At 37.4% G+C, this 27,088-nt stretch overlaps 1 protein-coding gene across 2 annotated transcripts in view; it reads left to right on the top strand.

Annotated features, from left to right (window-relative positions):
* The first annotated feature begins 350 nt into the window (after positions 1-350).
* CYP2C89 (cytochrome P450 family 2 subfamily C member 89) overlaps positions 351-27,088 on the top strand; it is a 47,476-nt gene continuing 20,738 nt past the window's right edge. Inside the window, exons 1-7 of one of the 2 annotated variants that reach the window (XM_024985569.2) lie at positions 351-544; positions 7,532-7,694; positions 8,374-8,523; positions 15,700-15,860; positions 20,198-20,374; positions 21,368-21,509; positions 22,094-22,281. In XM_024985569.2, the coding sequence (XP_024841337.1) occupies positions 377-544; positions 7,532-7,694; positions 8,374-8,523; positions 15,700-15,860; positions 20,198-20,374; positions 21,368-21,509; positions 22,094-22,281 (1,149 nt within the window). In that variant the 5' untranslated portion in view covers positions 351-376. The remainder of the gene's footprint in view (positions 545-7,531; positions 7,695-8,373; positions 8,524-15,699; positions 15,861-20,197; positions 20,375-21,367; positions 21,510-22,093; positions 22,282-27,088) is intronic. The other variant, NM_001109792.2, reaches the window with a different exon arrangement.

Below are 27,088 nucleotides of genomic sequence, written 5' to 3'. Positions count from 1 at the left end.
AATTCAGTATATGGTGACAAAAAATATTTTTTAACAAATGGATATGCTGAGTAATAAAATAGATTTAGTTCCATTTTCACTTAAACAGCAGTAAGATTTAGCCATAACATGGGTTTCCACAAGGATAGAGTACAAAATAGTAATGATGAGAACATTAAACAAACTTAGTAGTTTATCAATACTAATTTAACCTTTCATTTAAATATATGTTGACAAGCCAAAGTGCACTGATGATAAAGTCTTATTTATTTAAAAGTTCAAGACTTATTGCATGTTTGGTGATAAGCTTGCACTTTGTTTGTTTTTTTCTTTGCACTTAGTTTTTATAAAGTGTTTGGATTCTAAGCTTTCAGTTGCCCTCACGCAAAGCACACCAATGGATCTCTTTGTAGTTCTAGTGATCTGTCTTTCTATTTTGATTTTCCTTTTTCTATGGAATCAGAGGCATGCCAAAGGGAAGCTGCCACCTGGGCCCACTCCTCTCCCAATTGTTGGAAATATTCTGCAGATAAATATTAAGAATGTCAGCAAATCCATAAGCAAGGCAAGTATGATTACTTTTCTTCCAGTTGTTTGTAATGAGTAAATAAGATAGCCCTATGTCTTGTCCCAGACTCGTGTTTGTTAAAAGTGGTTTTAAAGGGGAGTTCCCATTGGACACCTGGACGTGGTTTTATTTATATATTTATTCATTGTTATTTATTTTTATTCATTTATTTAAAAATATTTATTTTTGGCTGTGCTGGGTCTTCATATGCACAGGCTTTCTTTAGCTGCGGAAAGCAGAAAATGCACTATAGGTGTAGTGTGTGGAATTCTCCTGCCATGACTTCTCTGAGAAGTCTCTGTGGCTCTTGGGTTCAGTAGTTGCCCCTCACAGTCTCCAGAGTGTAGGCTCAGTAGCTGTGGCACTCAGGCTTTTTCCTTGCAGCGTGTGGGGTCTTCCCAGACCAGGGATCAAACCAGTGTCCCTTGCATTGTGAGGCAGATTACTGCTGGATTACCAGCGGAGCCCTATTAATTTATTTTCAATGATATAGAGTTGATTTACAATATTATGTTAGTTTCAAGTGAGAATATATAAAATTTCGTAGATTATGTTCCTTTGAAATTTATTATAAAATACAGGCTGTATTCCCTGTGCTGAACAATTTATCCTTGTAGTTTATTTGTTTTATACATCATAGTCTATAGTTTTTAATCTCTTACCCCTCTTTCCCCCCTCTATTCTTCTTGTTTCCCACTGGTAACCACTAGTTTGTTCTCTATGTATATGAGTCTGTTTGTATTCTGTTCAATTCATCAATTTTATTTTTTTTAATATTCCACATATAAATGATAACATAGAGTATTTTTCTTTCTCAGTCTGACTTACTTCACTAAGTGTAATGCCCTCCAGATTAGTCTACGTTATTGCAATTGCAAAATTTCATTCTTTTTTGTGGTAAAGATGGTAAAGAATCTGCCCAAAATGTGGGAGACCTGGGTTTGATTCCTGGGTTCAGAAAGATTCCCTGGAGAAGAGAATGGCTACCCACTTCAGTATTTTTGCCTGGAGAATTCCATGGACAGAGGAGCCTGGTGGGCTACAGTCTGAAAGTGAAGTTGCTCAGTCATGCCCGACTTTTTGCGACCCCATGGACAGTAGCCTGCACCAAGCTCCTCAGTCCATGGGATTTTCCAGGCAAGAGTACTGGACTGGCTTGCCATTTCCTTCTCCGGGGAATCTTCCTGACCCAGGGATCGGACCCAGGTCTCCCGCATTGTACACAGACACTTTACCATCTGAGCCACCAGGGAAGTCCTGGGCTACAGTCTAGGGGGTCGCAAAGAATTGGATACAGCCTAGTGACTAACACTTTCACTTCACTAGGAGGCAGATCCAAAAATATATGCTATGATACACGTCAAAGAGTATACTGCCTATGTTTTCTTCTAGAGTTTTATGGTTTCTGGTCTTACATTTAAGTCCTCAACACTTTTTGAGTTAAGATTTGTATATAGTATGAGAAAATGTTTTGTTTCTGTGTTGTTTGTCACTGAGTCATGTCTGACTTTTTGCGACCCATGGACTGCAGCATCCCAGGCTACTTTGTCCTGCACTATCTCTTGGAGTTTGCTCAAACTCATGTCCGTTGAGTCAGTGATGTTATCTAACCGTCTCACCCTCTGCCACCCTCTTCTCCTTTGTCTTCAGTCATTCCCAGTATGAAGGTCTTTTCCAATGAGTTGGCTCTTTCTGTCAGTTTGCCAAAGTATTGGAGCTTCAGCTTGATCAACAGTCCTTCCAATGAATATTCAGGACTGATTTCCTTTAGGATGGACCAGTTGGATTTCCTTGCAGTCCCAGGGACTCTCAAGAGCCTTCTCCAACACCACAATTCAAAAGCATCAGTTCTTCAGTGCTCATCCTTCTTTATGGTTCACCTCTCACATCCGTACATGACTACTAGAAAAACCATAGCTTTGACTATATCGACCTTTGTCAGCAAAGTGATGTCTCTGCTTTTTGATATGCTGTCTAGATTTGTCATAGCTTTTCTTCCAAGGAGGAAAGATTTTTTAATTTCATGGCTGTAGTTACTGTCCACAGTAATTTTGGAACCCAAGAAAATAAAATCTGTCACTGCTTCTACTTTTTCCCTTCTATTTGCCATGAAATAATGGGACCGGATGCCATGATCTGAGTTTTTTGAATGCTGATTTAAGTCAGCTTTCCCACTCTCCTCTCTCACCCTCCTCAAGAGGTTCTTTAGTTCCTCTTTGCTTTCTGCCATTAGATTGGTATCATCTGCATATCTGAGGTTGTCAATATTTCTGCTGGTAATCTTGATGCCAGCTTTTGATTCATCCAGCCCAGCATTTCATACGATGTACTCTGCATATAAGTTAAGATATACTCTGCATATAAGCAGGGTGACAATATACAGCCTTGTTGTACTCCTTTCACAATTTTGAACCAGTCAATTGTTCTATGTCCAGTTCTAACTGTTGCTTCTTTACCCGCATACAGGTTTCACAGGGACAGGTAAGGTGGTCTGGTACTCCCACCTCTTTAATAATTTTTCACAGATTTTGTGATCCATACTGTAAAAGGATTTAGTGCAGTCAATGAAGCAGAAGTAGATTTTTTCTGGAATTTCCTTGTTTTCTCTTAGAAGAGGATGAGATGATTGGATGGCATCACTGACTCAATGGACAAGAGTTTGAGTATACTTTAGGAGTTGGTGATGGACAGGGAGGCCTGGTGTACTGCAGTCTATGAGGTTGCAAAGAGTCAGACATGACTGAGCAACTGACCTGAACTGATCTTGTTTCTCTATGATCTAATGAATGTTGGCAATTAGATCTCTGGTTCTTCTGCCTTTTCTAAACCCAGCTTTTTCATCTGGAAGGTCTTGATTCATGTACTGCTGAAGCCTATCTTAAGATTTTGAGCATAACCTTACTAGCATGTGAAATATTTTAATTTAATTCTTTATGTGTAGCTGTCTAGTTTTCCTCATACCACTTATTGAAGAACTTGCCTTTTCCCTACTGTATATTTTTGTGTCCCTTTTCACGGATTTGTTGTTCATGTAAGTGTGGATTATTTTCTGGGCTGTATGCTCTGCTCCATAGACCTGTGTCCATTTTTGTGCCAGTACAATTCTGTTTTGGTTACTGTAACTTTGTACTGTAGTCTGACATCAGGGAGTATGATACTTTCAGTTCTGTTCTTTCTTTGGATATCTTTGTCTACTTGAGTTACTTTGTGTTTCCATACAAACTTTAGAATTACTTGTTTTAGCATTTTGAATATTACACTGGTATTTTGATAGGATTTGCTTTGAATCTGTTGATTTCCTTGGGTAATATGTAATATGTTTGTTTTAACAATATTAACTTTCCCTGTCCATGAGCATGTTATGTTTTTCCATCTATTTGTATTGTCTTTTTTTTTTTAAATCAGCATCTTATAGTTTTCTGAGTACATGTCTTTTACTTCCTTGGTTAATTAGATTTATTGCTTGGAATTTTATTCTCTTCTATGTGGTGATAAGTGGGATTGTTTTAATAATTTCTCTTTCTGATAGTTTGTTCTTATTGTTTAGAAATGGAATAGATTTCTGTATGTTAATTTTTTTTATCCTACAACTTTTCCAAATTCACTGATGAGCTCTAGGAGCTTTTTGTTGGGATTTTTAGAATTTTGGACAGCAAGGAGATGCAACCAGTCCATCCTAAAAGAAATCAGTCCTGAGTATTTATTGGAAGGACTGATGCTGAAGCTGAAACTCCAGTATTTTGGCCACCTGATGTGAAGAACTGACTCATTGGAAAAGACCCTGATGCTGGGAAAGATTGAAGGTGGGAGGAGAAGGGGACAACAGAGGATGAGATGGTCAGATGGCATCATTGACTCAATGGATATGAGTTTAAGTAAACTCCAGGAGTTGGTGATCGACAGAGAGGCCTGGCCTGCTGCGGTCCATGGGATCACAAAGAGTTGGACACGACTGAGTGACTGAACTAAACTTAGAATTTTATAAGCATAGTATTGTATCTTCTACAAATAAGGACAGTTTTTCTTCATTCTTTTCAATTCCTTTTGTTTCTCTTTTTTTGATTGCTATGGCTTTGATTTCCAATATGATATTTTGAGTAAAAGTGGCAAGAGTGGGCATCCTTATCTTTTTCTTGATTTAAGAGAAAATGCTTTCAGTTTTTCACTGTCAAGTATGATAATGTTAGCTGTGGACTTATTATATATGTGATTTTTAAATTATGTTGAAGTATGTTGCCTCTATACCTACTTTGTGGAGAATTTTTAATCTTAAATGGATATTGGATTTTATAAAAAAAAACTTTCCTACATCTATTGAACAATCATATGATTTTATTTTTCCATTTGTTAATGTAGGGTATAACATTGATTAATTTGAGAATATTGAACCATACTTGCATCCCTGGGATTAATCTCACTTGTCCATGATGTATGACACCCAGACATGATTTTAGATGGTATACAGCTAAAGGTTGCCAGAAGGGAGTGAGATCAATGAGATCATTGTTGAAACTGTCAAAAGTAGGAATTCTCTGTCCATGTTGTGACCTATGTGTCCTTTATAGCACTTATTTTTGGCGAATTCTAATGGCAAAGAAATTGCTTTAATTTTTAAAAACTGCATAGTTACAGAGTGATAACCCCAAAATTTTCCTGAAAGAATAATACATTGATTTGAAATCAAGGAAATAACCAAGTTTCAAGAAATTTCATAGTTTCTGTTGTGTTTGCTCAATTAATGAATTACTATTCTATAGGTTGGAGAAGGCATTGGCACCCCACTCCAGTACTCTTGCCTGGAAAATCCCATGGACGGAGGAGCCTGGTAGGCTGCAGTCCATGGGGTCTCTAAGAGTCGCATATGACTGAGTGACTTCACTTTCACTTTTCACTTTCATGCATTGGAAAAGGAAATGGCAACCCACCCCAATGTTCTTGCCTGGAGAATCCCAGGGACAAGGGAGCCTAGTGGGCTGCCGTCTATGGGGTTGCACAGAGTCGGACACGACTGAAATGACTTAGCATTAGCATTCTATAGGTCTTTAAATCTTGAAGGAATTATCGGAAATCTGACTTCTCTGGGAAAGGTAGTCATGAGAGCACTGCCCCTGGAAGCTCCTCCTTCTGTGTATCAGACTCTGGTTTTGAAGTGACTATGTCAGCACCCCAGCTCATACACTTGTTAACTCACAGGCTTGGTCAAATTATAAAATCTCTCTGAGCTTTAATTTCTATTTCTTTAAAAGGTGAATAATAATTATTATGCACAAATATTAATACCTGAGCTTAACAAGTTGTTGAATGCCTACTTTCAGTCCCAGGTGTGTCAGATGCTGGGAATTTTCAAAGTGAAAGAAAGTGAAAAATTTAGTCACTCAGTCATGTCTGACTCTTTGTGACCCCATGGACTGTAGCCCGCCAGCCAGGCTCTTCTGTCCATGGAATTCTCCAAGCAAGAATACTGGAGTGGGTAGCTCTTCCATTCTCCAGGGGATCTTCCCAACCCAGGGACTGAACCGAGGTCTCCCACATTGCAAGCAGGTTCTTTAATTATCTGAGCAGTGAATTTAAAAAAAAAAAAAAAAAAGGTCAGCAGTATGGAATTTACAGTCTAGATGGTAAGCGTGTATTTATGAAACAGTTATCCAAATAAGTGCATGATTACAAACCATGTAATAGGAACACAGTGATGTAGTTTAAAAAGGTGATGTAGTTTAAAGGATTACAGGTAGGAGGCACAGTTAGTAAGGGTTCTCTGTGGAAGTGAAATTGGAGATGAGATCTGAAAAATAATTAAACATTAACTGGATAAAATACAGGTATATGTTTGTTCCATTTTTTTTTCAGCCTGGAGCAGACTTAGTTATTGAAATGTCTGAAAGAGGACCAATTGTTTGTCACCCAGAGAGTAGGTAAAAGCATGGTGTGAGATGAGATTAGGCAGGTAAGCAGAGAGCAGAGTATGTAGATCTTACAGGGATTTTAAGAATATTGGTCTTTACCATAAAAACAATATGATATTCTTTAACATTGGCTTTGTGAAATGGCTTGCTGTATGGAGAATGGATTATAAGGTGGCAAAAGGACTCAAACATTGGACAAGTTGAAAGAGTGAAAGTCTGTACACTAAATAAGCTGTCATGACAGAAAGACCGCAATAATGCAGTGACTTAAGGAAGACAGTTTATTTCTGCCTTCCACATAGAAGGCGTAGAGTTAAGTGCTGCTGGCCTGCCTCTCCTCCACCAGGTCTTTCAGAGAACCAGATCTTCTCAGTCTTGTAGTTTACCATCGCATGCTCTAAGGCTTTTGTTCTCATTTGCAGCCACAGAGGGGTCATCTCCATGCTGTCATTTCAACCTATGGATAGGAGGAGAAATGAAAGATGTGTTGTCATCCATTTATGCCAGTGTAGAATTTGTGCACATCCCTTTTGCTTATCTCAGTTCATGAAAACTTACTTGCATCATCTCACTGGGAAGATGGAAAATGTCTATGGCTAGGTCCTTATGTATTTTGAATGCTTAGAGGTCTCTGGTGCTAAAGATGTGAAGAATGGATGATGAGGGGATGATTATCAGTCTGCATGTGTGAGAGATGGAGCACCTTCCCTTAAACAGAGGAAACATATCATTTATTGCCACTATAGGAAGGAAGGAGCAATTACAGGTTTGGCAGAAAAAAGTTTAATAGAATAATACTAATAAAATTCATACTATGGCCTTTGTCACATTGTAGGAGCTGAATAAAGAATAACTATTGATGTTGATGATAATAATAACAGTATTCCTAATACTATAATGATAATTATCATTGTAGTAAAGTGATATCATATTAAATTACTGGTTCTAGAAATTGAAACCTTTTATAATGGGTGAATCTTAAGATTAAAAATATTTCCCACATTATCTACATTTTCCTATATTATCTACATTTTCAGTTTTGAAATGCTCACTGTTCTTGCATCTCCTGTTCCTTTTCCAGCTAGCAGAAGATTATGGTCCTGTGTTCACTCTGTATTTTGGCATGAAGCCCACTGTGGTGTTGCATGGATATGAAGCAGTGAAGCAAGTCCTGATTGATCAGAGTGAGGAATTTTCTGGCAGAGGTAGTTTACCAGTGGCAGACAACATCAACCAGGGATTAGGTATGTTTCTATTTGAGGAGTGTGTGGGAATTGTAAGTTGGAAAGATTCAAATAGGCTAAGGAATTGAGAAATTATAGGTAATACAGGGGTTTATGAAAGCATCATAAATAAACAGTTTTCTATGGATCATTAATCCATATTTAAAATTATGAAGATGACACAGTCTGAATGAAACATTAAGTGCAGTGAAAGCAAATCTTCTAACAACTAATGTTCTATTAATAAATTATGACCAGGTAAGAAAATGAGAAGAGACAGAGAGAAAAATAAGGGAGGAAAATGACAACAAATTGTCCTAATTATTGAATATTTTGCTTTCTGGCCTGAGTCATGGTTGCTAAGAGACTAGTTTTGGAAGCTTGCATGATATATACATGGAACCAACAAAGGTTTGAAGTATGTACATTGCATTCAATTTTCTATTCTTCTTAGAAAAAAAAGCAAAAGAAATTTTTTTATCCAACAGAATATAATACAAAGCATAAAGCACAAATATGCTCTGAAAAGAGGGTCATGGGGAAACAATAATGATGAAAGGCCTGATAGGAATTCCTGAGGCTGTCACTCCTATATTTAATCCCTGCTTAGGTATCCTTGTCATTTCCTGGTTTAAAGACTCTCAGCTAAAATTCATGGCAATGGATTATTCTTCTCTGTTTTTGGTTTTCGTCCTGATAGGAATTGTTTTCAGCAATGGAGAAATATGGAAGCAAACTCGGCGTTTCTCCCTCATGGTTTTGAGGAATATGGGGATGGGGAAGAGGACTATTGAACACAGAATTCAAGAGGAAGCCTTATGTTTGGTGGAAGCATTAAAAAAAACCAATGGTGGGTATTTCTTTATGTAATTAGCAGTAACTGCTTGGGCAGACTAAATGCTATTACAAGTAGACTACAGAGAGATAATGGCTCAAATCCAACAGAAGTTGACTTCCTGCTCACATGACAGTGGTAGGAGGGGAAGTTGCTGGCATAATGGCCTTTTCAAGCACCTGGTTTCCAGGGCCTTTGATGCCTTCAGCACATGGTTGCCTTCCTGTGGCTCCCAGAGTTCATCTCCTTGAATGGTAGTGAGGGTGAAGGAAAGAATAAAAAAAAGTGCGATACTGTTTTTAATAGGTCAGGTATGGCAGGCACACAAAAGTTCTTTCATATTCCACGGGCTGTAAACTCAGTCACAAGAGTTGGGAAATGTGCTTATCTATAAGAGGAGCTGGGAAATGTGCTTATACATGTGCACAGGAAAAAGAAACAAGTGTTAATTTTGGCAATCTTCTAGTAACTTGGTGAAAATAATTTGAAAGACTAAGTTCTCAGGTAGCTTCTTGAGAAGTATTGCAAAATTTTTTTGCAACACATGTATGTCACGTCATTATGCAGTACACCTTAAACTTGTACATTCTTGTCTATCTGTGATATCTCAACAAAACTGAGATAAAATTAGTGGTTCAGGTATAGATTTTGCACCAAGTACTTCTCTGCGCATAAGGTTGTATTATAGCTCCCCTTGAGTGTGAAGGGAGGGAGCTGCAGCAGCACACATCTGCTCGGTGTACATGTGTGTGGATGCCCATGCAGGACCGAAGAGGGGGTAGGAGAGAAAGGCGTGAATAGGAGACTTGACAGGGAAGGAGCAAGATCAGAATCATAAGACATATGTGGTTTTTAACCTCAATATTTCATTTTTAAAGAACATTATTAACTTACTAATGCTATATTCTAACTTGTAACTCGGTATTGTGGTTTTTTACCACTGATATATAGTCATCCATATAGGTTTCTCTCCCTCATTTTTTGCTGCTACTGATATAAACAATGCAATAATTACAGATATATGCATGATTCTGGTTTCTTCTTTGAGTAAGTTTCTCAAATAGCGTGTCAATGAACATCATTTGGACTTTTGGTGCATATTACCTAGGAATGGGTGGGAGATTTGGCAGAAGCAGTGATAAGAACACAAGGTTCATCTGAATAGATTCTTCTCTATCCTTATGTTAAAATTTAACATATTAAATATGTTTGCATGTTCTTTTATCAAGAACATTATTAATAGTATAGTAGCTTATTATTTTGCAGGTACCATAGTTTATTTGACCAAGCTTTATTTATTTGTCCAGATAAACTGTTTTCAATACTTTGTTGATAATAATATAAAAAACATATTAATCATTGAATATTTCTGATTACTTTCTAGAATAAAATTTCTGAAATGGAATTAGTAAATCAATAAATAATGAAATTTGATACACATTATTTGTAAGTGGTTTTGTCCACCTGATTTGTATTTCAAGCAGAAATTATTGTTAGCTGTTTCCGTTTTCCCATAATTAGTATGGCCTTCTCTCAGCTTCCTTACTGATGACCACCCAGACTCTGCTTGATTCCACCTAACTATGGAGACCTCATACTCATGGGGTAGCCCAGTTTGACTACAGAGTTCCAAAGAATAGCAAGGATGGATAAGAAAGTGTTCCTTAGTGAATAATGCAAAGAAATAGAGGAAAAAAATAGAGTGGGAAAGACTAGAGATCTCTTCAAGAAAATTAGAGATACCAAGGGAACATTTCATGCAAAGATGTGCACAATAAAACAGAAATGGTATAGACCTAACAGAAGCAGAAGATATTAAGAAGAGGTGGCAAGAATACACAGAAGAACTACACAAAAAAGATCTTCATGACCCAGATAATCAGAATGGTGTGATCACTCACCTAGAGCCAGACATCCTGGAATGTGAAGTCAAGTGGGCCTTAGGAAGCCTCACTACGACCAAAGCTAGTGGAGGTGATGGAATTCCAGTTGAGCTATTTCAAATACTGAAAGATGATGCTGTGAAAGTGTTGCACTCAATATGTCAGCAAATTTGGAAAACTCAGCAGTGGCCACAGGACTGGAAAATTTTCATTCCAATCCCAAAGAAAGACAATGCCAAAGAATGCTCAAACTACCACACAATTCCACTCATCTCACACAATAGTAAAGTAATGCTCAAAATTCTCCAAGACAGGCTTCAGCCATACGTGAACCGTGAACTTCTAGATGTTCAAGCTGGTTTTAAAAAAGGCAGAGGAACCAGAGATCTAATGGCAAAATCTGCTGGATCATGGAAAAAGCAAGAGAGTTCCAGAAAAACATCTATTTTTGCTTTATTGACTATGCCAAAGCCTTTGACTGTGTGGATCACAGTAAACTGTGGAAAATTCTTCAAGAGATGGGAATACCAGACCACCTGACCTGCCTCTTGAGTAACCTGTATGCAGGTCAGGAGGCAACAGTTAGAACTGGACATGGAACAACAGACTGGTTCCAAATAGGGAAAGGAGTACATCAAAGCTGTATATTGTCACCCTGCTTATTTAACTTACATGCAAGGTACATCATGAGAAACGCTGGGCTGGAGGAAGCATAAACTGGAATCAAGATTACCAGGAGAAATATCAATAACCTCATATATGCAGATGACACCACCCTTATGGCAGAAAGTGAAGAGAACTAAAGAGCCTCTTGATGAAAGTGAAAGAGGAGAGTGAAAAAGTTGGCTTAAAGCTCAATGTTCAGAAAACTAAGATCATGGCATCCAGTCCCACCACTTAATGGCAAATAGATGGGGAAACAGTGGAAACTGTGGCAGGCTTTATTTTTCTGGACTCCAAAATCACTGCAGATGGTGATTACAGCCATGAAATTAAAAGACGCTTACTCCTTGGAAGGAAAGTTATGACCAATCTAGACAGCATATTAAAAAGCAGAGACATTACTTTGCTAACAAAGGTCCATCTAGTTAAGGCTAAGGTTTTTCCAGTAGTCTTGTATGGATGTGAGAATTGGACTATAAAGAATGCTGAGTGCTGAAGAACTGATGCTGTTGAGCTGTGGTGTTGGAGAAGACTCTTGAGAGTCCCTTGGAATGCAAGGAGATCCAACCAGTCCATCCTAAAGGAGATAAGTTCTGGCTGTTCATTGGAAGGACTGATGTTGAAGCTGAAACTCCAACACTTTGGCCACCTCATGCGAAGAGTTGACTCATTTGAAAAGACCCTGATGCTGGGAAAGATTGAGGGCAGGAGGAGAAGGGGATGACAGAGGATGAGATGGTTGGATGGCATCACCATCTCGATGGACATGGGTTTGGGTAGACTCCAGGAGTTGATGATGGACAGGGAGGCCTGGTGTGCTGCGGTTCATGGGATTGCAAAGAGTTGGCCACGACTGAGCCACTGAACTGCACTGAACACGTGCTGGCAAAGTAATGCTCAAAATTCCCCAAGCCAGGCTTCAACAGCATGTGAACTGTGAATTTCCAGATGTTCAATCTGGATCTAGAGAAGGCAGAGGAAATTGCCAGAAATCAAATTGCCAAAATCCGTTGGATCATCAAAAAACTGACAGAGTTCTAGAAAAATATCTACTTCTGCTTTACTGACTACGCCAAAGCCTTTGACTGTGTGCATCACAACAAATTGGAAAATTCTGAAAGAGATGGGAATACCAGACAACCTGACCTGCCTCCTGAGAAATCTGTAGGCAGGTTAGGAAGCAGCAGTTAGAACCAGACATGGAACAACAGACTGGTTCCAAATTAGGAAAGGAGTACATTGAGGCTGTGTATTGTCACCCTGCTTATTTAACTTATATGCAGAGTATATCATATGAAATGCTGGGCTGGATGAAGCACAAGCTGGAATCATGATTGCCAGGAAAATATCAATAACCTCAAATACACAGATGCTGCTGCTGCTAAGTCACTTCAGTCGTGTCCGACTCTGTGCGACCCCATAGATGGCAACCCACCAGGCTCCCCTATCCCTGGGGTTCTCCAGGCAAGAACACTAGAGTGGGCTGCCATTTCCTTCTCCAATGCATGAAGGTGAAAAATGAAAGTGAAGTCACTCAGTTGTGTCTTACTCTTCACAACCCCATGGATTGTAGCCCACCAGGCTCCTCTATCCATGGGATTCTCCAGGCAAGAGTACTGGAGTGGGTTGCCATTTCCTTCTCCACAAATACACAGATGATACCACCCTTATAGCAGAAAGTGAAGAAGAACTAAAGAGCCTATTGATGAAAGTGAAAGAGGAGAGTGAAAAAGTTATGAAAATGTTGGCTTAAAACTGAACATTCAGAAAACTAATATCATGGTATCCAGTCCCATCCCTTCATGGCAAATAGATGGGCAAACAATGGAAACAGTGAGAGACTTTACTTTTTTGGGCTCCAAAATCACTACAGATGGTGACTGCAGCCATGAAATTAAGAGGCACTTGCTCCTTGGAAGAAAAGCTATGACCAACCTATTATTTAATATGACCAGCATATTAAAAAGTAGAGACATGACTTTGCCAACAAAGGTCCATCTAGTCAAACCTGTGGTTTTTCCAGCAGTCCTGTATGGATGTGAGAGTTGGATTATAAAGAAAGCTGAGCACTGAAGAATTTATGCTTTTGAACTGTGGTATTGGAGAACACTCTCGAGATTCCCTTGTACTGCAAAGAGATCCAACTAGTCAATTCCAAGGAAATCAGTCCTGAATATTCATTGAAGAGACTGATGTTGAAGCTGAAACTCCATTACTTTGGCTACCTGATGGGAAGAGCTGACTCATTGGAAAAGACCCTGATGCTGGGAAGGATTGAAGGCAGGAGTAGAAGGGGATGACAGGATGAGATGATTGGATGGCATCACCAACTCGATGGACATGAGTTTGAGCAAGCTCCGCAAATTGGCGATGGACAGCAAAGCCCCGTGTGCTGCTGTACATGGGGTTGCAAAGAGTCAGATATGAATGACTGACTGAACTGAACTGAACTGAACTGAGTTTGTCACTGGTTAACTGACTGTTGGAAGCTTATTTCACATGTTGGGCAGAACCTTTTTCCTTGTAACTTCTACTTTTTAATCCCTGCTAGACTTTTTCCTTTTGGAGTATAGTGTTGTGGTAGTAACCAGGCTGGAGAAGGCAATGGCACCCCACTCCAGTACTCTTGCCTGGAAAATCCCGTGGATGGAGGACCCTGGAAGGCTGCAGTCCATGGGGTTGCTGAGGTCGGACATGACTGAGCAACTTCACTTTCACTTTTCACTTTAATGCATTGGGGAAGGAAATGGCAACCCACTCCAGTGTTCTTGCCTGGAGAATCCCAGGGACGGGGGAGCCTGGTGGGCTGCCATCTATGGGGTCGCACAGAGTTGGACACAACTGAAGCAACTTAGCAGCAGTAGCAGCAGCAGTAACCAGGCAGAAGCAGGATGGACCTCCCATAGAAAATTTAGTTTAGCTGTTAAGATTGGTAGTGATACACACATCTCAATAGGATATGAAAAGGTCTACTACACACATAATGAGGCTTTCTGTGGAAGGCAGGTGGCTAGAAACCAGATCCAAAAATGGCTTGAGAGAGCAGAGGAAGGATGCAGGCTTGAGATTTTTATGGGCTTTTGGGGATAGATTGCAGATGAAGGTTCTCAGTGAAAAAGCAGACCCTGTGTGCTTTAAATTTTGTTCTTCTTGCAAAGTATCACTTGAGCTTTCTTTAAAGTCACCTAGTCCAGATGTCAGTAGAAGAAGAAAAGACGAGGTTTACAAATTTTCATCAAACAGGAATAAAGCTAGTCATATTCTTTATTTTGGTTGGGAGGCCTGTTTCTAATACTATAACATATTTTCAAAATATCTGAATGTAACTCTAATTTCTGTCACTGTTCTTTTCTTCTATAGGAAAAGCACACTCCAATTTTTTTCTTTAAAAAATTATTTGTTTTTAATTGAAGGATAATTGTTTTACAATATTGTGTTGGTTTCTGCCATACATCAACATGAATCAGTCATAGGTATACATATGTCCTTTCCCTCTTGCACCTCCCTTCTACCTCCCACGCCTTTCTACCCCTCTAGGTTGTCACCCTGGTTTGAGGTCCCTGATTCATACAGCAAATTCCCTTTGGTATCTATTTTACATATGTTAGTGTATATGTTTCCATGCTATTCTCTCCATTCATCCCACTTTCTCCTTCCTCCCACCCACCTGTGTCCATAAGTCTGTTCTCTATGTCTGCATCTCCATTTCTATCCTGCAAGTAGTTTCATCAGTACTGTCTTTCTAGATACCATATATATGAGTTAATATACAACAGTTACTTTTCTCTTTCTGACTTATTTCACTCTGTAATAGGCTCTAGGTTTGTCCACCTCATCAGAACTGACTCAAATGCATTCCTTTTTATGCCTGAGTAATATTCATTGTATATATGTACCACAGCTTCTTTATCCATTCATCTATTGATGGACATCTAGGTTGCTTTCATGTCCTAGTTATTGCAAATATTACTTTAGTGAACATTGGGGTACATGTGTATTTTTCAATTTTGGTTTCCTCAGGGTAATGCCTAGTAGTGGGACTGATGGGTCCTATGGCATTTTATTCCTAGTTTTTAAAGGAATCTCCATACTGTCTTCCATAGAGGCTGCATCAGTTTACATTCCTACCAACTGTACAGGAGGGTTCCCTTTTCTCCACATCCTCTCCAGTATTCATTGTTTGTGGATTTTTTGATGATGACCATTCTGACCAGTCCAATTTTTTCAACTGCATTGTTGAAATATTATTTCAAGTCTCCCCAGTTTCTTGATTTTCTTATGACATTGCTGTTTCCTGTAGGCATGATGAAGAAGTATCGACAGTGAGGGCTAAATCTGGCAACATTAAAGACATTTTAAAATAACCTTTTTCTTGTGAGTTACCTTTTAGATGTTATTTGGATAATGACATAAATAGGAGAACACTTGGAGGGAAAATAAATACATCACACTGGATTAGATAATTTTGCTTGGGAAAACACAATAAATTTTATTTTAGGCATGTTGAATAGTGATGATTGCATGCCCAGGTTGTTTCTATAATTAAAAAAAAAATCTTGGAAGTCAACCCTTCTTACTTACTTTAAACAGTAAATGTAAGATTTGTATACTAGAATATTTTCTAACATTTATATTGACTTTTTAGGATCTCCTTGTGATCCTACTTTACTTCTGAGCTGTGCTCCCTGCAATGTGATCTGCTCCATTATTTTCCGGAATCGTTTTGAGTACAATGATGAGAGATTGCTAACCTTGATAAAATATTTTAATGAAAATTCAAGGCTTGTAAGCACCCCCTGGGTAGAGGTAAGGTCAAGATTCTCTTTAAATGGTAAACAAATGTCTAGCTAATTGATTGTTCATCCTTCCACATCCCTTTGTGTTCTATCAAAATGGATAATGTTAATCAAACTATCACCTGTAACTGATTAGTGAGTTATCAATTCAATTTAGCTAATGAATTGAGTTTTAAAATGTGAAATATTGTAATAAAAAGAAAAATATAATATTTAGTGTATCCATTATAGCAAAATATTTTTCTCAGAAACCTTTTTAACCCTCTGATTTATATAGCTATAGATAAAGAGAGTGGTATATAAAATACATTTTTTATGATAGTACATGTCAGGAAAAATTAATAACGTATGTGGTACATCCTTTATAACTAAGATTCTATGTGAAATGTAAGGTTATGATGTTTTCCATTTGGGAAGGACCATAGAGGACAAATATTCTATTCCTCATTTTTTGGAACATGAAAATTCACCCAGAGATATTAAACATATTTTCCAAAGTAGCCTAACCAAGAAAAAGAATGAGCTAGACTTAGAAGCTAGATTTCTCAATTCTCTAGCTAGTTTGATACAAGCTACCAGCCTTAATAAATTTCTTCAGTGTCTAGCAAAGGTATTAAGTCATGAAGGTACTATTTAAAAAGGATCCAATAACCTTTAGGATTAGAAATATCCAGGTGAATAAGGGCAACGTGTATATTTCTCAGGGCTTTCCAGGTGGTGCTATTTGTAAAAAAGGCATCTGCCAATGTAGGAGGTGTAAGAGATGCAGGTTCCATTCCCTGAGTGAGGAAGATCTCCTGGAAGAGGGCATGGCAACCCACTCTAGTATTCTTGCCTGGGAAATCACATGGAGAGAGGAGCCTGGCAGGCTACAGTCCATACGGTCACAAAAAGTTGAACATGACTGAAGAGATTTAACACGTATATTTCTCAAGGTATAAAATGCCTAAATAAAAATAAGCTACATAATTTAGGCATTAACTTAATAGTTCTGGTGAGTTTATTCATTACCAAAAAAGGGTGTGAATATTATAGACATAAAGGGAATTGTTGATCATAATATAATAATGAATGGTATGGGACTTTAACACACCACTTACACCAATGAACAAATCATGCAGATCTGAACTTAATAAGGAAAAATTGGTGTTAAGCAACACATTAGATCAGATTTATACAGAACATTCCATCCAAATGCAGTCAAATACACATTCTCTTCAAGTGTACATGAAACATTCTCCAGGATAGATTGTGTTATGTCACAAAACAAATTAATTATGTCAATAAATTCAAAAAATTGAAATAATATCAAGCATCTCTTCTAACCACAACTGTGTGAAACTAGAAATCAATCACAAGAAAAAAATAACTGGAAAAATACAAACATGAGGGGATTGGATAATAGGTCAATAAAGAAATCAAAGAGGAAATGAAAATATTTTGAGATAATTGAAAATGGAAATAGAACATTTTAAAATCCTTGTGACAAACAAAAATAGTTCTGTGAGGGAGTTTTGTAGCAAACAGGCCTACCACCCCAGGAAACTAAAAAAAAAAAAAAAAAAAAAATTCAAACAAACAAACAAACAAAACAAAACCACCAATCTGACCTTACACATAAAATAACAAGAAAAAGAAAAACAAACAATGCTCAAAGTTAGTAGGAGGAAGGAAATAATAAAGGTCAGAGATTAAATAAATGAAACATTAACTGCAGACAATAGAAAAGATCAATGAAACTAAAAGCTGGTTCTTGAAGAGATAAACAAAAATTGATAAACCTTAGCCAGACTCATCAAGATAAAAAGAGAGACGATCCAAATAGATAAAATCAGAAATGAAAGAGAAAAGCATTACAACTGATATCACAACACTTCAAAGGATCATGATCACCACGATAAACAATTACATACCAGTGAACTGGATACCTAGAAAAAAAGTGTGCATTCATGGAAACACATAACATATCAAGACTAAATCAGGAAGAAACAGAAAATCTAATCAGACTTATCATTAGTAATCAAATTGAATTAATCATCAAAACACCTCCATCATTGAAAATATAGGACCAGATAGCCTCACAGGTGAATTATATTAAAAATTTAGAGATGAGTTAATACATATCTTTCTCAAACTTTGGCAAAAAATTGAAGAGAAAGGAACACTTCCTCAAAAATTCTCAATAAAATATTTGAAAACAGAATTCACCAATACATTAAAAGGGCCATAAGCCAAATGATTGTGAAATGAAAGTCGCTGAATTGCGTCTGACTCTTTGCAACCCCCATGGACTATACAGTCCATGGAATTTTCCGGGCTAGAATACCAGAGTGGGTAGCCATTCCCTTCTCCAGAGGATCTTCCAAACCCAGGGATCAAACCCACGTCTCCTGCACTGCAGGCGGATTCTTTACCAGCTGAGCCACAAGGGAAGCCCAAGAATACTGGAGTGGGTAGGCTATCCCTTCTCCAGCGGATCTTCCTGACCCAGGAATTGAACAAGGGTCTCCTACGTTGCAGGCGGATTCTTTACCAGCTGAGCTATCAGGAAAGCCCAAACCATGATTAAGTTAAATTTATCCCAGTGATGCAAGAGTGGTTCCATATCTGCAAATCATTCAATCTGATACATTAAATTAACAAAATGAAGAAAAAAATTTATGATCACAAATTATGTTAAAAAAGACTTTAAAAAATTGAACATCCATTTATGACAAAAGCTCTTCATGAGTGAGTATTGAAGGAATACACCACAAAATGTAATAAAGGCCATAATGACAAGCCCATAGCTAACATCATACTCAACAGTGAAAATCTGAAAACATTTTTTAAGATTAGCAAAAAGACAAGGATGCCAGGGGAACAAAATGATTACCTATTAAATGGGAAAAGACATTTCCAAACAATATATATCTGACAAGGGGTTAATATAAAAAATTCACACAGAACACATGCAATTCAAAATAAAAAACAAAAAAGCAAACTCAAAATAAATAAAAGTGTCTAAAGGACTTGAATAAGCATTTTTCCAAAGAGGATATATAGATGTCCAATAAGCATATGAAAATATGTTCAGCATCACAAGTCATCAGGGAAATGCAGATTAAAACCACAGTGAGATATCACCTCATACCAGTCAGAATGGCTCTTGTCAAAAAGAAATAACAAGTGTTGGGGGGAATGTGGAGAAAAAGGAACCCTCATGAACTGTTGGTGGGAATGTAAATTGGTGCAGGCACTATGGAAAACAATATGGGAGCTCATCAAAAAATTGAAAATAGAACTTATGTACAATTCAGCAATTCCAGTCCTGGGTATTTATCCAAAGAAAATAAAAACACTTATTTGAAAATGTATATGTACCCCTATGTTCACTGTACCTTTGTTTACAATAGTCAAGATATAGAAGCAACCTTAGTATCTATCAAAGAATGAATAGATAAGGAAAATATGGTTTGTATATATACAATGGAAATTTATTCAGCCATATAACATTGAATAGTGCTGTTTATGACAGTATGGATGGGCCTAGAAGATATTATGCTAAAGGGAAAATGTCAGGCAGAGAAAGACAAATACCATATGATTTACTTCATACTTGGAATTTAAAAATGAAAACAAACAAAACAAAATAGTGACTCATAGACCCAGAGAATAAACTAGTGGTCACTTGAGGGCAGGGAATGTGGGCATGAATGAAATAGATGAAGGAGATTAAGAAGTCTGAACTTCTGGTTATAAAATAAAGTCACAGGGATATAATATACAGCACAAGGAATAGTCAATAACATTTCAATAGCTGTATGGTGACAGAGGGTCCCTAAACTAACCATGGTGAAAAATTTGTAATGCATATAAATGTCACAACACAATTTTGTACACCTGAAACTAATAAATATTGCACATCAGCTATACTTTCATAAAAACTATAACAAAAAGGGTGTGATCCCTGCACATTTTTAGGTGACTCTCTGTAGACATGCGTGTAGGGTACACTGGAGTGAACACTGGGTTCTACCTCTATCACTAGTTTTGTGTTTTAAACTGGTTGATGAACCTTTCTGGATCTCAGTACCCTCATTTGGAAAGATGGTGGTATGATCCTGAATTTCTTTAGAGGGTTATGGTTAGAAATGAATTTGAATGGTTTTGAAATTAGTTGGTAACCTGTGCATGCTGTTACTCCAGCTAATTTATCAGTTCCCTCTCAATCTCAAATGTATTCTAGTGCAAGATGCATGTTTTATTCATCTTAATCTACTCATTTTATAGCAATGTGTTTGATCCATAATATGGGCCTGTAAACGTTTGCTGAATGAATTAATGAATGATTCTTTCATCTTTCAGCTCTACAATACTTTCCCCTCTTTACTACATTATTTCCCAGGAAGTCATAATACAATATTTAAAAACATGACTGAGCAAAGAAAGTTTATTTTGGAGGAAATAAAGAAACACCAAGAATCCCTGGACCTCAATAACCCTCAAGATTTTATTGATTACTTTCTGATTAAAATGGAAAAGGTAAAATGGAACCCAGATTTGCTACTTTATCTTTGTGGGTGGAGTGATGTGACACATGGAATAGCTTTGTTCTTCTCAGTGAAATTGGTTTATTAGAACAAATGCTCCTTCTTAAATATGTGTTCACTGCTTGCACACACAAGACTGAATATTGCTTGTACAAACCATAGGGGATGTCTTGAGATATTTATAAATTGTCACTGAAAATTATTCGGAAGTTTTAATATTTACCATGTTAAAGCTGGTTCTTTATTTGGGGACAGGTTGAAGCACTCACACACAGACAAATAGGCACATTCAAGATTATTGATAGACAGCATATTCTTTTTTCATCATATAAATTCCATGAATGAATGATGTAACAAATGAGAGAAAGTAGGAATTGGTGGGAATCAAGAAAGGCTCACTGTTGGAAAGATAGTAGGAAACAGCTGAGGTAAGTTTTGAGAAAACTCTGGCTTAGATTAACAGAGATGACAAAATTGGTTCAGGGAATGATAAGTACAGAGATGAAATGTGTGGAATTTTTAGAGATTATCTTGATTATAACTGAGAAACTGTCATGGGTGTAATGACTGATGATTTTGGGAATAGTATTGCAGTTTGAGGGTAGGTGATTCTGAATACTTGAGTGAGAACTTCAGATATGATGAAATAAACAATAGATGCTTGAATTGACAGTGAGTAGCAGTGATTACTTGATAAGAGAGAAGTTAGAAATTACTGAAGCACTGATTTGCTCTAGTGAGTATCAAAAGTGAAGAATCAGAAAGGACTTGGAAGTTTAACTCTATGTTTTAACGGAAGTAATTCTAACAACTCATCTAACTTTACTTTCATCTATAACACTCTGTAATGTTTGGCTTAATTTGTCAGATAATTAAATTTTTTAAAAATTGTGATGTTAAAAAAATTATGATGTTATATGAAATTATTTTATGTTATTTATAAGGTTCTTTTATTTATCAAGTACTCCTAATACATCATTGCTAGGAAAAACACAATAAACATTCTGAATTTACCATGGACAACTTGATCACCACCGTATGGGACGTGTTTAGTGCTGGAACAGAGACAACAAGCCTCACTCTGAGATATGGACTCCTGCTCCTGCTGAAGCACCCAGAGGTCACAGGTAGGATCACAGATGATGAACAGGATGAAATTCTGGGTAGAAATTGGCACGCAACATTGATGACTATTCCATTCTTCATCTGCCTAGATATTGTACAAGAAGAAAAATTCATTATTAGTAGATCTTCCTATAATTGGATGAATTAAATTCAAATTAAAACTCATAATAAAATATTTAATCAGCAGCAGAGGTTTCAAGGGCTGAGGTCACTGTTGTTTTCTGTGGTGGAGTATCATTGATCTGCATCATGTCAAATGTAGTAAAGAGAGTTATCCTAGGATCTGGAAAGCATTAGCCTTCCTCTCTCTCTAAAAGGGCATTGCTTGATAAAGCCTTCTAAGTCCAGATAGATATATTTTTGTCAAAAGATAATTCTACTCAAATGCATTTGTAGTGAAAGGACTGATTCAGCAAAATCACAATCTTTTGTCAAAAAGATTCACTCTACAAAAATTATATACAAATTAAAAATTCTTTTCAATTATATCCTTTTTGGCAAACAAATTTTCCAATGGAACAATGATTAAGAAGACAAGAAAATGTCTTTTTATCTTATACCTAAATACTGATTCCTATCTTGCCAGCTAAAGTTCAGGAAGAAATTGATCGTGTGGTTGGCAGAAACCGAAGCCCCTGCATGCAGGACAAGAGCTGCATGCCCTACACAGATGCTGTGCTGCATGAGATCCAGAGATACATTGACCTTGTCCCCAGCAGTATGCCCCATGCAGCAACTCAGGATGTTAAGTTCAGAGAATACCTCATTCCCAAGGTAAGAGGTATTTCATCTATACTCAAGACTCTTGAAAGTGAAAGTCGCTCAGTCATGTCCCACTCTTTGTGATCCCATGGACTACACAGTCCATGGAATTCTCCAGGCCATTATACTGAAGTGGGTAGACTTTCCCTTCTCCAGGGGATCTTCCCAACCCAAGGATTGAACCCAGGTCTCCCGCATTGTAGACAGATTCTTTACTGTCTGAACCACGGGGAAGCCAGTAGACAGTTAGGCACTGTATAATTCTACTGCTGTAATGGTTGATAACCTGACTCTTAAAGTGGCTCAGCTAGTAAAGAATCTTCCTGCAATGCAGAAGACCTGGATTCTATCCCTGGGTTGGGAAGATCTCCTGGAGGAGGCATGGCAACCCACTCCAGTATTCTAGCCTGGAAAATCCCTATGGACAGAGGAGCTGGGTGGGCTACAGTCCATGGGATCACAAAGAGTTGGACACGGCTGGGTGACTAAGCATGCACACAACTGTTTACAGGTACTACACAGTCATGTCATACATATTTTACCCTCTGACCACATGCTCCTTTCCTGTTTTGTTTATTAATACAATTTAATAAATATAATAGTACTTAGGCTTCCACAGGGTTCTCAGTACACTGATAACTCCACACTCTGCCTGTTCATTAGCCTACTCTTCTGTCTACTTATTTTCCAGTGTATGTTTTACTATTATGAGCACTTAACCAGTATCCTCTATTCTCATATGTCTCACACCATGCTGCCCCCACCTGAATATCTATCAGATAGTTAGTCACCTCCCTAACTATCTGTTTCACGTACTTATCCAAAATCCAATGCAACAATCTTCTGCCTTTCTGCTTGTGCTTGAGCTAATGACTCCTTCTGAAAAAGACCATGCAGCCCAGCAGGTTTTATTATTATCACCAACCTTAAATGAATCCTCAATCTTATCCAACATTCTTGCTTGGTAACCCAACTCAATTTTCTCCAACAAGCACGACATGGGCTTTCAGCCCTGAATTCTTCCCTTCCAGTTCTCTGCTGAGGACTTCTCCCCAAGTGAGTTAGTCTTCCACAAAGAAACTAAGAGCCATTGTAGGAAACTCCCTCAATGCCCATCCTCAAGGTTTTACAAATGTAGCTACATCCAAATCCTTTGTTTTCTCTTTCATTTTGTTGTAGAAGAAGGGCTCTCTTTTTATCAAAAGTAAATCTTTCTGCCTTTCTCATGGATCCCTTTCCTGTCAGTTTTTCAGGAACCATTTCTTCTTTTTTCTTTATCTGTATTCTCTCTCTGCTTGCTGGCTCCTTTCCATTAGCATTTAAACATACTTAATCCTTTTGCATTTTAAGAAAAATTTTCCCAAATCCTGATCCCTTCTGTTCAGTAAAAGTGGTGACAGTGGTTATCCTTGTCTTATTCCTGATATTAGAGGAAAAGCTTTCCCCTTTTCACTGTTGAATATGATATTGGCTGTGGGGTTGTTATATATAGCCGGTGTTAGGTTGAGGTATGTTCCCTCCATACCTACTTTGTTCAGTTTTCTTTTTTTAAATCACGAATTAATGTTGACATTCATAGATGCTTTTTCTGACTCTCTTGAGATGGTCATATGATTTTTATCCCTCATTTTCTTACTGAGTTGTATCACATTGATTGATTTACACATATTGAACCATCCTTGAATCATTGAAATGAATCCAGCTTGTTCATAGTCTATGGCCCTTTTTACTGTATTTAGTTTGCTAATATTTTGTTGAGGATTTTTGCATCTATGTTTATCAAGTGTATTGGCCTTTAATTTTCATTTTTTTTGTAATGTTCTTCTCTGGTTGTGATAGCAGAGTAATGTTGACCTTGCAAAATAAATTTGGAAGTGTTCCTTCCTCTTGTATTTTTTGGAAGAGTTTGTATTCATTTATCTTTAAATGTTGTATTTGGTAGAATTCATTATCAAAACTATCTGTGTGCTGTGCTTTGTTGCTCAGTCATGTCTGACTCTGTGACCCCATGGACTGTATCCAACTGGGCTTCTCTCTCCATGGGGATTCTCCAGGCATGAATACTGGAGTGTGTTGCCATGCCCTCCTCCAGGGGATCTCCCCAACCCAAAGATAGAACCCAGGTCTCCCCCACTGCAGGTCAATTCTTTACTGTCTGAGCCACCAGGAAAACCCAAAACTATCTTTGTTTTTTTTTGATTGTTTATTGGGATATGACCACCAATTCAATCTCCTTACTAGTTATTGCTGTGTTCAAATTTTCTGTTTGTTCATGATTTTGTCTTTATAGGTTGGCATGTTTTTTAAGAATTTATCTATTTTTTCCAGATTGTCCAATTTGTTCATGTATTGTTGTTCATTATCATCTGTCATCATCCTCTGTATTTCTGTGGTATCAATTTTAATGTTTCCTCTTTTATTTCTGATTTGTTTATTTGAGTTGTACCTCTTTTCTTCTTGGTGAATCTAAAGGTTTGCCACTTTGTTTATCATTAAAAAAAAATACAGGTCTTATTCATATTGTCTTATTTGTCTCTCTCTATTTTTTCTGCTCTTTGTTATTTCTTTTCTACCACATTTTAACTTTGCTTTTTATTCTTTTTCTAGTTCTTTGAGGTATCAAGTTAGGTTTTTTGTTTGGGATCTTTCTTATTTCTCGATGTAGGCATTTATCACTATGAACTTTAAAAAAGATTTATTTATTTTAAATTGGATGCTAATTACTTTACAATATTGTAGTGTTTTTGCCATACATTGACATGAATCAGCCATGGGTGTACATGTGTTCCCCATCCTGAACCCCCTTCCCACCTCGCTCCCCATCCCATCTCTCAGGGTTGTCCCAGTGCACCAGCCCTGAGCACCCTGCCTCATGCATCCAGCCTGGACTGGCGATCTATTTCACATATGATAATATACATGTTTCAATGCTATTCTTTCAAATCACCTCACCCTTGACTTCTCCCACAGAGTCCAACAGTCTATTCTTTACATCTGTGTCTTTTTGCTGTCTTGCATTTAGGGTCATCATTGCCACCTTTCTAAATTGCATATATATGGATTAATATACTGTATTGGTGTTTTTCTTTTTGACTTACTTCACTCTGTATAATAGGCTCTAATTTCATCCACCTCATTAGAACTGATTCAAATGTATTCTTTTTAATGGCTGAGTAATATTCCATTGTGGATATGTACTACAGCTTTCTTATCCATTCATCTGCCGAGGGACATCTAGGTTGCTTCCATGCCCTGGCTATTATAAACAGTGCTGGCATGAACATTACGGTACACGTGTCTCTTTCAATTCTGGTTTCCTTGGTGTGTATGCCCAGCAGTGGGATTGCTGGGTCATATGACAGTTCTATTTCCCGTTTTTAAAGGAATCTCCACACTGTTCTCCATAGTGGCTGTACTAGTTTACATTCCCACCAACAGTGTAAGAGGGTTCCCTTTTCTCCACACCCTCTCCAGCATTTATTTTGGATAGCAGCCATTATGATAGGCATGAGATGGTACCTCATTGTGGTTTTGATTTGCATTTCTCTGATAATGAGTGATGTTGAGCACCTGTTCATGTGTTTGTTAGCCATCTGTATGTGTTCTTTGGAGAAATGTCTGTTTAGTCCTTTGGCCCATTTTTTGATTGGGTCACTTATTTTTCTGTAATTGAGCTGCATGACCTGCTTGCATATTTTTGAGATTAATTTGTTGTCTGTTGCTCCATTTGCTATTATTTTCTCCCATTCTGAAGGCTGTATTTTCACCTTGCTTATAGTTTCCTTTGTTGTGCAAAAGCATTTAAGTTTAATTAGGTCTCATTTGTTTATTTTTGCTTTTATTTCCATTACTCTGGAAAGTGGGTCATAGAGGATCCTGCTGTGATTTATGTTGGAGAGTGTTTTGCCTATGTTTTCCTCTAGGAGTTTTACAGTTTCTGGTCTTACGTTTAGATCTTTAATCCATTTTGAGTTTATTTTTGTGTATGGTGTTAGAAAGTGTTCTAGTTTCATTCTTTTACAAGTGGTTGACCAGTTTTCCCAGCACCACTTGTTAAGGAGACAATGTTTTCTCCATTGTATATTCTTTCCTCCTTTGTCAAAGATAAGGTGTCCATAGGTGCATGGATTTATCTCTGGGCTTTCTATTTTATTCCATTGATCTATATTTCTGTCTTTGTGCCAGTACCATACTGTCTTGATGACTGTAGCTTTGTAGGATAACCTGAAGTCAGGCAGGTTGATTCCTCCAGTTCCATTCTTCTTTTTCAAGATTGCTTTCAAGATTTCAATATACGAGTTTTTTTGTAGTTTCATACAAATTGTAAAATTATTCATTCTAGCTCTGTGAAAAATACCGTTGCTTGCTTGATAGGAATTGCATTGAATCTATAGATTGCTTTGGGTAGTATACTCATTTTCACTATATTGATTCTTCTGATCCATGAACATGGTATATTTTTCCATCTATTTGTGTCCTCTTTGATTTCCTTCACCAGTGTTTTATAGTTTTCTCTATATAGGTCTTTTGTTTCTTTAGGTAGATTTATTCCTAAGTATATTATTCTTTTCGTTGCAATGGTGAATGGAATTGTTTCTTAATTTCTCTTTGAGTTTTCTCATTGTCAGTGTGTAGGAATGCAAGAGATTTCTGTGTGTTAATTTTATATCCTGCCAGTTTACTATATTCATTGATTAGCTCTAGTAATTTTCTGGTAGAGTCTTTGGGGTTTTCTATGTAAAGGATCATGTCATCTGCAAACAGTGAGAGTTTTACTTCTTCTTTTTAAATCTGGATTCTTTTTATTTCTTTTTCTGCT

This window comes from Bos taurus, chromosome 26 (assembly GCF_002263795.3).
Source record: "Bos taurus isolate L1 Dominette 01449 registration number 42190680 breed Hereford chromosome 26, ARS-UCD2.0, whole genome shotgun sequence".
NCBI lineage: Eukaryota > Metazoa > Chordata > Mammalia > Artiodactyla > Bovidae > Bos > Bos taurus.
The sequence above is the reverse complement of the archived record's forward strand: the minus strand, read 5'-3'. Positions and strand labels throughout refer to the sequence as shown.